General features: G+C 35.8%; 1 protein-coding gene across 4 annotated transcripts in view; it reads right to left on the bottom strand.

The window, feature by feature from the left end:
• Window positions 1–15,101, bottom strand: part of LOC150086955 (tyrosine-protein phosphatase 69D-like) — an 823,111-nt gene that overhangs the window by 596,971 nt on the left and 211,039 nt on the right. For all 4 annotated transcript variants that reach the window (XM_090371707.1, XM_090371706.1, XM_090371704.1 and 1 more), the window contains exon 2: window positions 12,896–13,192. In XM_090371707.1, coding sequence (XP_090227833.1) covers window positions 12,896–13,115 — 220 coding nt within the window. In that variant the 5' untranslated portion in view covers window positions 13,116–13,192. The remainder of the gene's footprint in view (window positions 1–12,895; window positions 13,193–15,101) is intronic.

Here is a 15,101-nt window from a genome sequence, read left to right on the forward strand (position 1 = left end):
TTGCGAACGTTACTATTCCTTTTCACCTTAGAGAACACGATGCACGCCACAGCAGTAGGTGAAAATACAGTACTATAATCTGTTACAGCAAGCAATACTCGCAGAATATCTAACCGAAGTAAATCTTCCAAGGACAGCCACTTAACGTCGATATTTCAGGAACATATTCATCTTAAAATAAAGAGCAGAAATGAGGATGCGCAAACAAGCAAAGAAAGCATTCCTTTAAATTACAGATATTGCAAAAATACTTAGAAAAATGACAGATGCTTGCCTAACCATTGGATATCATCTGGCTCAGGGCCATATATCATAGGTAATTAGGAAATAAGGGTAGGTATATGTGTGCTGTGCGGTAGCAAACATATATTTTCCATGTCACTGGAAATAACTCTAAAGCAAATGAATTATAGAGGGCTTCTATTTCCAAGGAAACCACGACCACCACATGTTCTTAATCAATAGATAGATCTACAGGTTTATATCTGATTGTGCCGGAATATGAACAGAAAATGTATTTATTTAAATATCATGTCCGAATCTGGGAAAAATAATTCGGAAAAGAGTATATGATTATCACTTCCTCAAAGCAAATTAACAAAAACTCTCCTCATTTTTTGCTCATTCATTCTAAGAAATTTAACTTGATCTCTATCGGTCTCCTACAAGAGTTTTTCATATCATAGAAGTATTAGTGTTAGCCATATAGTGCAAGGAAGCTGTGGATGTTTGGTGCACCAGCCAAAAAGAATAAAATTTCTAAATTGTGCTTTCCTTTTCACGTTAGATAACTTTCCAGTTGACTTTTGAATTTCGTCAAACTGTCAGCCTCGACTACCTGTGAAGGCACAAGTATTTATATAACCATTATGTTGACAGTAATACGAGCATGTAACAAAACAAGTTAAAATCATAATGAGAAGCCAAACGGAATTTAAAAAAAAAAAACATATCCACTATCTTGGCAAGAGTACAGTTTTCAGTTTGACAGTCACGAAAGCTCTTTCCATCAACACCGATTTATATAACAAGAAGTATTAAGGTCGATTCCCATTTTCGGTCAAAGCACGGTCCAGTCAAATATCGTAGCGTAGGTTTTCTATAGAAATCATATACAACTGTAACTCAGCAACGTTGTGAAAAAGGCCCATAAAAATACATTGCGTAATTGATGGGATTCCACTAACTATGCTACTTAGGGGAACCTGATGAAGAATCAATAGAACTATATCTCTTTCAGAATTGTCAAAGTAAACAATCTCCTCTGTCACAATACAATCAACCACAGCTGCCTGAAAACATGCATCGAGACGTATATGTTTTATTCAGATAGCCTACATACAATTCACATTCAATCTCGTCCATCATCCTCAAGTTCTTATTATTTTGCAACATTTTCTTCAGATGGTACAAGCAACAGTTTCTTAAAGTTAATATTTTCTCTTATAAAATGTTAAAGACGATACCAAAATGTTTACATATTTCGTATTTACTATTTAATAAAAGTTCGTTTGAAAATTATCCGTTAATATTACATTATCACCTTAGACAAACTGCTAGTTTTTCAACAGGTGAAATGTCTTCACGGGAAGTTCTATTTTCTTTCTGTATATCGCCTTCAATTTTCTGAAAACTCTCCCTTTTCTTTTCGCCTCGTCAACATTTGATGCACCCAGAAAGGTCTTCTCTTAAATTTAAATTTTTCTACCTATTTGTCCTCCTCGTAAAAGAATACCACAATTTTAATCAAAGTGGAAAACATTTTTCTTCTTCACTCACACTGACAATGTTTGTGGTAAACCTCTGCAAACAAGGCTGACGAGAAACCCTTGAATGACGAACACTGTTCATCAAAATCTTGTGACTGTAACCGGACTGTGCTTTCAGTCAAAGTGGGAATCGATCTTTACAGTCAACTCAAACTGCTCGTAGGATCAATACCCTGTATACAGTACTTAAATATTTTAGAATGCATTCTAGACAGTGAGAGTGGAGGCTTAGTCTTTTGAAATGAATTCTAGTGACTCTGAGGAAAGTCACTAGAATTCGTCGCAAAAGACTGAGTCCCATAAAGGTCATAAATAGTCTCATAATAATTAATTATCAGATTATTATTAGTCTCAATCTCATAAACAGTCTTATTATAATCTAATAATAATTCATAAATAGTATCATAATAATCTCATAAATTCATAAAGCATAGACTGGCCATAGTAAAAGTTAAGTTTATATCGTGCTCTCTCATCTTTTTGCAAAATTCATAACTAATGACCTGACCATCTATTGGAAGACAGATGAGAAATAACTCCAGAATTTCTGTAGTTTCAGAAATTTTACGCCCATATATTTAGAGTGTCAAAGTCCTTTTGTACTTTAAAGCTGCAATAACTTAGGCTCTACGTATACAAGACAAAAATCTTGTATAGAAATATAATCCATTTGATTTCTATACAAATTTGTATAGAAATACAAAATATAATACAGCAACTGAAATACAATATCCTATATTTCAATTGCGGAATTATTTTCCTTTAGCCAGCGAGTTATTGATTACTGGAAGAAGTTGCCTCCGCAGGTAGTTGAAGCTAACACTTTGGAGAAATTCAAAGGTCAACTAGATAGTTACCTACATGAGGAGGAAAGTCCATAATTTGTATTTTCATATCTACTTTTCTACTTTTTTAGACGGTGCAGAAAAAACCTGTGGCTTCCTTGCATTCTATGAACTACATTACTAATAATAGCATCTGTGATCCCGGTACAAAGATCGTTTAAAGAACGAGGTTTTGAAGAGTGAACCACACTTTTAACATGTGCCCAAAGAAAAAAGTGCAATGAGGACAAATCGGATGATCGAACTAACCCAGCAATTGCCCCACCTCAGCCGATTCTTCTTTTGGAATGACTTCGTTTAAAAACTGTCTAACATTTCGAGCGAGGTGGCAAGATGTTACACCTTGCTGAAAAACCTGATTGGCTTCAATTCTTAATTATCTCAGTTCAGGAATAAAAAAAATTATAGCATTTCAAGATAACCATCACCATTAACTACAGTTTCTTCAAAAAAGAAAGGAGAAATTATGCGCGTTTTCAACGCTTTTATTAAGTCCTCTTCCAGTAACATTTGATGCACTTAAATCTTGTAAGGTCGCTTGTGCAACTCCACGCTAAGAATTTTGTAAGCTGTTGCTTTAAGAATGCTGAGTTCCAGACATGCCGCTTTTGGTTTTTGGGGGCCCTTTTGAAAAGCTTCCTCGACAGATGACACAGTCTCCTTGTTTAATCCGAGACTTCCAGTTCGCAGCATATGATTAATGGAACCAGTCTCTCTAAACTTCTTCATCTACTTTGAATGAATTTCTGTGCGGTGCTTCATTTGCATAACGTGTCATAAATTTTCTTCTAACCACTCATATGGACTTAAGCTCTGCTAATCAGAGGACACAGTTCACTTTATCTTCTATTGAAGCCATCTCTTGTAGGATAGATTATCTGAAAAAAATTAATAAAAACAACGTTAGAGTAAATGAAGTAATTATTTCTACGCTTATAAACTGGAATAAATTACGTTTGCAATGCATTTTACAGATTATATCTTGCATAGAACCTAAGTTATTGCAGTTTTAAAGTACACAAGGACCTTACGAACACCCTGTATAAAAAACTCCTGAGATTTTGGAAATATTATTGTCATATTTTCATAGCAAATTAATGTGATTCAAATTTTACAAACAAATTTGCGATCTATTTGGAACATCATGTACAGACGTAATCATACAATGATGTAATAGGCTACGTCATGCATAATTTAAATCTAGAAGTTTAAATATTGCATTTATGTGGATTAAAGTGAAGTGTCTGCGTTAAAAATGCAAGCCTTAACTACTCGGTTTTCATCTTTGAAGACAAGTAATAGTGGCGATTCAATTTACTTGTATTTTAAAATTTATTTGTATTTTAATGCATTTCCAAGTTACCATACTGTGTGCAACTTTGTCAGGACAAGTTTTATGATAAATTCATTCTGCAATCAAAATTTATTGCCGCAGGAGTTCAATGTTGCTATATTGGATTTATGCGGCTAAATCTAAATTGCACGCTTTGGCGGCTTCTTTTCTTGAAGAAATTTTTAAGAAAGAGACTCGAAACGATCATCAGTTTTATCAGTTAAAAGTTCGAGCGTAGTGTCACTGGGAAGAGCAACAGACGGAGATGAACTTTCGTTCAGGTGCCGTCCTACATAAGATACTATACATGGGAAGAGCAACAGAGGTAAGCTAGAAGTAATCGATTACTTCTTAAGCAATTTCTTAAGTTGAATTGTAAAATTAAAGATGTTTCGTTAAATGGATGGACAAGTTGAAATTTAATTTTCTTCCTGCTTGCAGCGCATGCATTATGTGTGCCTCTATTAAGCACAAGGGCTTAAAAACTACGAGGACTTAAATATAGCCATGTTCGACAAATTACAAAGTTTTTGTTTATACAAAGTTAATTTTTTTTTCTCTTGAAAAATAATTAAATGTCTCACGAACTCTAACGCGAAAGGAAGAAATTGTTTTCTTGCAAGGAAGTGGCCAATATCCTGAAGTCGGGTATTCTTCCTTTCTTTAATAAGAAGCGCGGATTTATTTAAATGGATGAGTGGCTACATTGAGGGTAACGAACGTGGGGCGAACACAGCTGTTTCAAGATACTTATCAATCCTTTTAACTGTATGCGGTAGATGATCTTTAGACTAGCATAATGAAGATTGCTTTTTGTTTCAGTTCTTCGCAGGATTCGTCATTAGCAAAGGCGCTCGCAGAAAAAGGTTTGTGAATATGACATCATCCAGAATGGTCTGCAACTTTAATAAAGCAACGCATTCCACTCGCGTGTTTAGAAACTTTCCGTTATCTTCACACAATAAACATTCCCATCAATTAAACTAAACGTATTTGATAATTGGATAGTCTCAGTTATGAAACCAGTATGATATCTACGTGCGCAGCTATAAGATGCTTGTAAACAAATGGTGAAACTAAAGGTGGATATAGTTTCAATATGCAATGAGTTTGCATTTAAAGCAAACGAAAACAAAGTCGTGACTATCTACAAGTGTAATTTAATCCTTTTAGGAAATTCCAACACAACTTAGCTCTATGGCCTACTACAGTAAGAATCATTTATTTCATTTTTTAATTAAACCAAAAAGAAATCGCTGTTGAACTTTAATATTTTGAATTTCTTGGAATTTAATAATAAAAAAAAGGAGCTACAATAGCATTTAATGCGTTCAGAAATGCGAGTTTGTGTTCAGATAAATTCAAAAAAATTGCGCCCGTATTTCTAGAAAAATAAATCTAATCATCTTAATGTTATTTCTTCTTGCTGGACGTCATTTCCACTAAACTTTTCTTAAATTATGAAATTGCATTTGATCTTCAGTCAGAATTTCGTTCAAGCTATTCATGTCAACAAATATTTCCGTAAATTAAATTTATTTCCTGTCTTTCACGGAACAGGCTGATAACAGAAAACTTGATACATGTGCTCGATTTAAAATCACAAAATATCAATCAAATACTGTATATCGATTCTAGCCAATCTAAGCAACAACTAAATAATGTAATAGCAAATACAATTTTGATAATTATTCTAGTGTCGACTTTTCATTTTCAGTTGAAACTTTTCAAAAAAAAAAAGCGGATCGGATTCTGTAGAAACTATACACTGGCCTACGCTGTCTACTGGGTTTAATTCTTATCCTTTGGTTTATATAGGTCCACCAGTCCTGTTTAATAGTCTGTCTTCACTAATTTCATTGGTGAGATGTAAACCCAATAAACATGCTTCGGAATTGCTGTCTTGAATTACAAATACATTTCTAGGAGTAATGCATGTGATTGGAAGAAGTTCCATGAAGTCCTGAGGAGTAATGCATATGATTGGAAGAAGTTCCAAAGAGTCCTGAGGAGTGATGCATGTGATTGGAAGAAGTTTCAGAACGTGATGTTGCTAACAAAGATAATAATTATGGTGTAAGGTTATTGTAGTTCTCTTAGGTATTTTTAAATTCGTATAAATTGGCTATTTCATTCAGTAAGGAAACTAATGATGGAATTACGCACCCCATAAGAGTTTTATGTTTTAATCCATAGCTCTTCCTAAAGCAACCATACGGTCTGTCAGCTCTCATCCCCCTTCTCCCCCCTACTAAGAGCTACGGGGCTGTACCACATCTTCAATTTTTCCAATTTTCATCCCTGAAAGCAAACTATCTGCGAAATCCGTTAATTTTTCGCTTTCGAAAAAAAAAAAAAATTGTCGATAACATTTGCATTAAATTTGTCTAAACTTCAGAAATGATTTTAAACTTCTTTGCTGAAAAAAAAGGGGCGGTATTTCCTATACATGTATGGGTTTCGTTGTAGTTGAATTAGCAGCGCTCAAACTTTCATGGCAGTTAAAACAGGACACGTGTAATTGCATTAACTAATCTATAATGTGCCCTGAGCTAATTTACACAATAATTCAATTAATGCACTCAATGAATTATGCGGAAATTTCCGAGTCCTTAGGGTATTCATTTGTCAAGCAAACAATTGCCTGGCAATCTTCACTCAGTCTAATAATTTAACAATTTATAGGAGGAGAATTTTAATATAAAATCGTAAGATAATTTTTCGGAAGGGTTAATATCGATGTTAATCAGTTATAATACAATACTTAAAACTCAAAAAATAAGAGGGAGGGATAGTTATCGGAATTCTAACGAAGTAACATTACCCAATCAAAGAAATTACTTTGTTCTATGTATAAAACACAGACAGTTCGTGCAAACTATCAATTACTGAGATTATTATCAAATTAGTAGTGCGTTCGTTTAAATTCCAACAGGGAACTGTTGAATTTTAATATTTTCAGTACCCAATTATTCGGCACATATTGGACAAAGTTTGTGCGCAATTCTGAATACAGGAATTTATGTTATATATTTCGATAAACAGGCATTAGGGCATTAAAAAAACCAAAGTACATAGGCCTAATTAATAACTATATTATTTTATCTGTCGTCAATGATTTATCAGTGGTTAAAAAAATCACATTTAACGATGATCTGTTATAATACTGTTGATTTTTAAAAACATATCTTCATTTCGCCGCACTCCTTTTTCAAATAAGGGGCAAAATGAAATTTATAATACCCTACCATAGTAATAACAAATTGCATGAATATATAAGACCGGGCGAAGACGTTGTATCTCTACTTTACTTCAGTGGAGACTCTCATTCCGTATATCTTCAACCGTCTTAGACCAACAGTTTTTTGAAGGGAATAGGTCGAATTGCAGCCGAAATGCGTAGCGGGGTAGCTAGATAGTAAATGACCTTGACCCGTCTACAGAAGTTCCCTCTACCTATAACGATAAACGTGTGTACACGCTACGATTCGGTGATGTCCATTGATTATGATTTAGCTAACATAAAGCTAAGACCTACGTATTGCAGTTGTTGTAGGGTTTTAGTAGCATCAGCGACTAAGGCCTATTGCTCTGTGTATATTGACTGTCAATTGCGTGTGTTTTTAGGTTGATTTTCTCTTTGTTGGACGAAAAACCAGTTTCCGGGAGAAAAATCTATGCTACCTTCGCCTGAGACCGACTAACTCAGACACGTTGTGAAAAAGGCTCATAAAAATTCCTCACGGCATTGACGGGACTCTAATTCAGGTCTTTTCCACCCGGTGTGGGGAGGACGGCGATTCTACCAATGTATTACCCAAGAGGACATATTGCAGTAAGAAACACAAGTTCTGTTATAGAGAAATATTTTGACAACCTTTCGTAAGCGTAATATCGACTAACGGATTCAATGTGGCGAATTGTCAATGAAATCCACGGGCCTGCAGCAATACTGAATTACCTAGTTTTTTTTTCCTTTTCTTTTCCTTGAACACTCTAAAAGTATCGAGATTTCGCGAAGAATTTCTTGGTATCCCAATTCTCAGTATTAGGTTCACATAAGGCATTTCACGGACACAAAACAACAGTTTCTTTACAATAGTGCAGGAACCTTCATCCATTTATGAGAGTTGTAAAGATTGCCTTGTCGTTTCGTGTGTTTTTGTGGCTAGTAGGATTTAAACTGTCTAGTTAATGCAATGGTCATATTGCTGACAGCAGAACAAACTTTGCCTTCCAAATGAGCTGCCATGGTATTGCATTAAATTGAAGCAAAGAATGCCAAAAAGGTTAACCGCCATTTATTTAAAAGAAACTAATAAGTCCGATATCAGGCTGCAGTGAAAAGTTTTTGTATATTTTAGATAAATGGCAGTTAATCTTTTGGCAATATTATTTATTTGGAAGTAGTGCAATATCATGGCAACTCGTTAGGTCCTCTCATCTTATAATTTTAAGGTCAGACAGTTTTTTTTTATTATTATGAAAACCCTAAACAAGAAAGGTATTAGAATCTATTGTACTTCGTATCTTTTATTGAAGGTTGAGAAGTTGTTCCAGAAAAACGAAGTTGTAGGAATAAATGAAGAAGAAAACTTAGTTCTGTGAGTTTGAAGTTTGACAAAAAAAAAAGGATGTTGACTAATTTCGGTATGTGTTCGGACTGGTTTGGAAGAAAGACGGGGAATTATAGATGCTAATTGAAGAAGATGGAAATATCCATAGAAAAGACGTAACAGAAACAGGTGGTCTATGAGACGGATAGTGAGCGGAGACGTTCTGCTTCTGCTGCATGCCTTTGATAGGATGTGGGAACAATATTCCACAGTAGGACGGATTGGATATTTGTAAAGAGTGAACAGCTGTCTGGAAGAAAAGTAACGCCGAGAGCGAAAGAGAAAACCCAGTTTTTGTAGATGTAGAGGAAGCAATATTTGTGATGTGCTTATGTCAACAGAGATTAGAAGTCAGATTAATCCCTAACAGAGATATGTGACCTTGTCTAGAAATCTGAGCGTCATTGAAAGTAAACGAGATATAAGACAGGACTGAGTTTTAAACGGACTGAAATTAACTAAGTTATCTTTGCTTCACTGGAATATTATCTGGAGATCAGCATTTAAGGAATTGGTAGTGGATATTCGAGAAGTTGAGAACTCCTCTGACCGTGTGGTCGTCCTTGAGTATAACCATAAAATTTATTTAATTTTATTTTTATTTGTGCAGATTTCTCAAACTGGAAGGTGGGGGAGTGCACTTTGCTATCGTCAGCAAAACTATGGATAGGATTTCCAGTCAATGGAAGAAGGTCATTAATATAAGAGGAAAAGTGTGGGAGAAACACCAGAATTAGTGGAGAAGTTAGAAGACAGAGCCATCTACCATCACCCGCACTGAGCGGTTAGAGAGAAAACTGCACAAATACATAACCCCAGTCGGTAACTCATAAGATGGATATTTAGAAGACCTTTATGTCAGACGCGATCAAAAGCTCCTGACCACTCAGATACGTCAGGCCTTGCCCACATCCAGCCAGTTCTTAAATCCCTCCCATCCAATTATTAAATAAACACTGGGAAAACATTTGTCCATAATGAGTAACATAAACCAGTATATCACCAGCGGATCGACTGACGGAATCCATATTGGCGATCAATGATCAAATGGAAGGTTTAAAAATTGTTTAGGAGTTAGCGGTTAATGGATTTCTCCATTACTTTAGAAATAGTAGAAGAAAGTGCAATGGGATGATAATTGAAGTTGAGGATTTGTCACTCTTTTTATGAAATGGATAGATATGAGAAAATTTCCAAAAAGAAAATACTAGTGGAATAAGAAATTGTAAAATGGCGACAATGAACAGGAGTAAGCTAAGGAGTACAGGTTTTGAGAATAAATGGAGAAATACCAACAGGGCCTTACTGCCGAACAATCTTATTACTTTCTTGGCAATAAGATTGTTCAAGATTCTTCTGACATCCTTTCGACGGAAGACCACAGGAGGCACTATATGCAGTGTACTGGGGATGGTAGGAGGTGTTTTACAAAGACCATCAATACAAGAGTTAGAAGAAAAGTGGACTTCTACCAGGTCGGCTTCATCTTTATCTGAGATGGCAACAGAACCATCAGGTTTTAACAGAAGTGGAAGCAGAGTTGTGCAAAAATTAGGGCCAACAGCTTTGGCGGAAGCCCATAATGCATGACTATTGTTTAAACAAGTAGCAACTTTTATGCTCTTAGTTTGTTCAAAATCTATTTTGGACTGATAATAACTGCTTTACAACTGTTGCGAGCTTTGATGTAGCCAGCAAATGAGACTTGGATGCAAGCCAGTTGCAATATGCAACATTTTAATCTTGAACAACCTTAGCACATTTATTAGAAAACCTAGTTTTAGATACAGGACAAGATTTTAAGGTGGAGTGCGAAATAAAGGATTTCATCCCTACAAGAATAATTTCACTGCCACGATCTGAGCAAACGTCTACTTCGGAAGATTTAAAACAGTAACGCAACCAAAGAAAAGAAGAACAGAAATCTTGCACGTCATCTCATTTTGCATTCTTTTAATGTCAAACAGCACGAAGCTTGAGAGAAATGATCAAGAGAGAATGGCTCCATTGGAGAAGAGACCATTACAAAGTTGTGATCTGAGGTGCCTAGAGCACCATTCACCTCGACCGTGTACCAGGAAGGGTTATTTGTGTGAGAAAAAAGATCAAGAGTGTTGGCTGTGTGGTTAGGATTGGCTGATATTCTGGTAGGTAAATGAGCAATTTGTGCGAGAAAATTAAAAGCCTTAGCATCTCGACCAGCCGGATCCGTTTGACTAGCAAATTGATGTTATAATTTTGGAACTCAATTGTATAGCGAATTTTCATTCGCTTAAAATATTGAAAAATGAAATTTATACATTGAGAGACGTTACCATTCGAACAATGAAAAAGAATCATTCTCAATGAAAATTCGTTCTTCGCGATTATGGAGGATAGGGTGTACTACTGAAGACTTATAACTGCAAAGGCTCAAAGAATTTTCATAAATGCAAGTTTGTGACATTTTCAACTGTAAACGTATAGTACAATTCGAAACTTTAGCCTTTGAAAAACCCCACGAATTCTGCTTTGCTTTCCAATATTGTTATCGTTTGTAACGATATTTTAAAGGAGGAAAGATTTATCGTCGATTTTCGTCAGCTAATAACGAAGTAACACCTCGTCACCACAGGGCTTTGAACTCAGCCGTACTGCTGTTAGTACCACCAGTATCGTCTGGCCAAGTCTCCCATTTCTATCATATCGATGCGAGATTCCCAAGTGTTCTAGAGCTGCAGGCTGTCTGTGCTTAGTGACAACCAGCTTTCACGTACACAGCGAGACAGTCCACCACAAAAAAAAAAAAAACTTTGATAAATGGTCAGGCGACTGTGGATGTTGGAATTTATTGATTCACCGATAGGCCTGCTGAAGGTCAGAACGCTGTGAATGAACGAGGTTAGCAATCTCGTCATACATCACTTAACCACTCTATTTATAGAAATGTTTCAAACATACGGGGACTGATAGTCTTTTTTTAAGAGTTGAAGAAAGACGTTACGAGAACTATTTGTGATGAAGATTGCATTTACTGAAGGTTGGATTAACGTTGGGAATTTTAAAGTACAACGAAGGGACTGTCAGAAACGTTCAATACAATAACCAGACTTAAATTTACACAGGTCCAAGTGGAGAGATCCATCCATCTATGATGGAACTTCTGTAATGAGGTACAGGTTATGCCGCAGAACTTACGAAAGAAAAGAAGAAATAATTTTATTACGTCTTCTGATATTAAGTAAATCGTCATATTTATCTTTGTAATATCTTATTTTATCGTTAAAAACTAGTATTAGTTTGACAACTTTCCAGTGGTGAATTACCATTCCAGCAGAAGCCAAGGAACCCGTAGCTAGTTAAAGGTCACCTGGGGACCACCCGTAACTCTCGCAGGGAAGAGATAGAATTTCTAGTTATGCCTAAGCAGCTTTCCTTTGTATTTTTGTATTTAGTAAATGTCATCACATAGAAACATTGACAGTCAGATTATTTAACAGTGCTCAACTGTGAATTGCATTTAAATTCATCTGAAGTGAAGATGTATGATAAGAGCAGAGTATTTCTATAAAATTTAATATCATATGCGTAAGCCAGGTATGTAAGATCGTCAAATATAGTTTCATTAAAAGGAGGAGCTAATGAAGATCCGATTCTTAAGGACTGCCAATGTTCAAATTAAACTAGGGAAGGATATTCCGTTAATCGGAACGAAATAATTGCATTGAGAGATAACCTACGTCTCCATTGGAGGAGAGGATCGCGAATGCTATGCAAATAATTTAAGGCAGGCCATCTACCACTGGACTTAACAGTGTAAATTAATCGCCACTGTTGGAAAAGGAAAGCCAACGCTGTCAACACCCATGGATAAGAAGGAATATAAGAAAATTAATTGTCAGCAGTTCTAGAAATCTGTATGCTGAACAAGTACACTTCTCAACATCCCTCGTTATACATATAGAGCTTTGAGAATGAAATTAAAAAAGGGCAGCCCTTTAGGACTGACTCTCCTTCTCTGACGAACGAACCATAGTAGTTAGTACTAATTATCTAGGCATGTAGAAGCTGCATGCAGCCTGCGAGCTAGAGTAATTAAAGCCAAGGATCTTTTCTTGATAAGCCAGGCACCCTTGGTTGAGATGTAATCCTCCACCAAATTTTGGATGGAACACTTCCAAATAACGGGAATAGAAACGGTGGATCCATGTGGATGATAATTAGCCAGGGCAATTTTTTTTTATAAATAGGATCTCAGTTTTAACACTAACAATCTGAAATAGCACGAGTTTTTCTAATACACTGTACTTTAGGAGAATATTTTAACTGCTAACAGAACTGTTACATAATTACCTAACACTAGTACATCCTGAGGCACCACCGTCATGTTGTATGCATTTACAGCTTGGCAGAGGTAAGTTCCGTTGTCTTCCCTTCTCAAACTACTGATCATAACCGTCCCCAAGACCGCAACATTACTGATCACTCTTGTCTGGGTTGTCAAGCGTCCTTCCTCGTCTTTTAGCATCACTCCATCTTTTAGCCAGTGGATCGCGGCAGCGGGGTATGACATAGCATGACATGATAGGTTAACCTTAGTCCCAGCCTCTTGAGCTGTGATGTTAGTTTCCACTTCAACAACCAAGGGCACTAGAAACAGAAATAACAGAAAGAAAAATGATCAGGACTTTAATTTTAATGATACAAACTCCATTCCATTTATTGATATAATTTATAGTTTTAACGTTTAAAATAATAATTTAAATTATTATTCAAACATGTTTTTTTTTCCATTTAAAGGCATTGAAATATATAAAAACTTTAGTTTGTTTAAAATACATGCCTAAACACAGTTTAAACCACGTTTAAAATCTGTTAAATATAAAGTGTAATCGTACAGAAACTGTTTCAGTTATATTATCTTCTCATCAACTAGCTGGATCTCTGTTAAGGAATGAATGAAGTATTTTGCCTAAGTGAAATCTGTCCGTTTTCAGTGGGAGTATAAGGACCTCCGTGATCGAAAATCGAACACAACTGAAGGATACAAAATTTATTTCATTTCACCCACTGTATTAAAATATCCCTGTGGAATAAATGCAAGAATTATACAGGTGACCAAATTCCATACATCATCAGCTTACCAAATATTCCCTCACAGGAAAATGCAGGAGGAGTGCCAGAGCTTAAATTCAGCTTCACCAGCCATTAATCAGCTGGCCACTGACTCTTTGTTGAAAGCAGAGGGAACTCTTCAATCCATTCACGATCGCCACTAATACTGCACGTCACCCGGCAACCAGAGATCCATAGTCCCTCCGCCATCTTACAATTAGAGAAACTAACAGAACACAGGATTTTGTTTAATTTGCTCACGCCATGGTGTTCAACCCTGCCAATACACTAAGGTGCTCCACCCTGCCAACTCCTCAAAACAGTCAACGTAATTCTGTACTTTTAAGCTTGATGACTGATTTACAGTGAAATTTATATTTACTATGGATCAACTGAATAATAATTAAAAAATAAATTGAAAAGAAAAAAATTTATATTAATTTATTTCCTACTCCTTCTATACATTTCTGAGAACGTCTTACACTATTTTCAATCGTATATTGTAATCGCTTATTGCTAATAGTCCCGACAGACCTTTGGCACTACTAATTTGAATTTCGATGCCATTCAAAAAGTTTTGCATCGAGACAGACACCTACAGCTGACCGTGCCCAGAGATCAGCTTATTCTGATGTATGAGAGGAGCAATGCGATCGAATGTTTCCCCGGAAATTTGTTGACTCTAGCAAAAACCTGGACGGGAAATTGTTTTTCTTTCGAGAAAAAGAAGGCATCGTGGTCGTCATTCGTATTTGGTATTATACGAGGCATAGCGACAACGTTACCTTTTTTCTCGCCGGTTCAGACCGAACAGTAAACGATCGATTTATCGACTTTTCTGAACAGTGAAGCGGTTGCGTTATAGAGATGAGCTGATAATCTCATAAAGTGCTGTTGTGCACTGACCAACTGAAGTGGCAGTCCCGAGTAGCTTGTTGCTGTGCCCAATCTGGGCGTTGGAAGTAACAATATTACCTTGTGTCGCTGAAACTATGCCGAATTAATTAGTTACGTTCGTACTTGGAACATTATGATATATCAGGATTTAGTTCCAAATACTACTGGACGAGTCCTGAGTATTTTAAGAAATAATGGGAAAAGTTTTAGTATATACATGGCACTGACTTTTTTATTATTCAAGTTTTAAACAAAATTTTTGGAAAGTGCTAAAGGAAAAATAGAATTAGAATTAGAAAATTTCTAATAAAGTTAAATTGAATTCTCAGCACGTAACTTCAAAAATGCATTGTGGTCATCGAGATCAAACTCTCGATAATCTGTCAAACATAATGGAAAATACGTAGTTGGTTCCAAGCTATTTTTTGCATATAAATTCACATTTTTCACAGATTCATGCGCAGTATCAAATTTGCATATACTGTTAGTGACAGTATCTAAATTACATAATTGAATTTAAGCTCTTTTCGTGCTTACTTGAGGGATT

This window comes from Mastigoproctus giganteus, chromosome 4 (assembly GCF_048544385.1).
Source record: "Mastigoproctus giganteus isolate SK-2022 chromosome 4, ASM4854438v1, whole genome shotgun sequence".
Classification (NCBI taxonomy): domain Eukaryota; kingdom Metazoa; phylum Arthropoda; class Arachnida; order Uropygi; family Thelyphonidae; genus Mastigoproctus; species Mastigoproctus giganteus.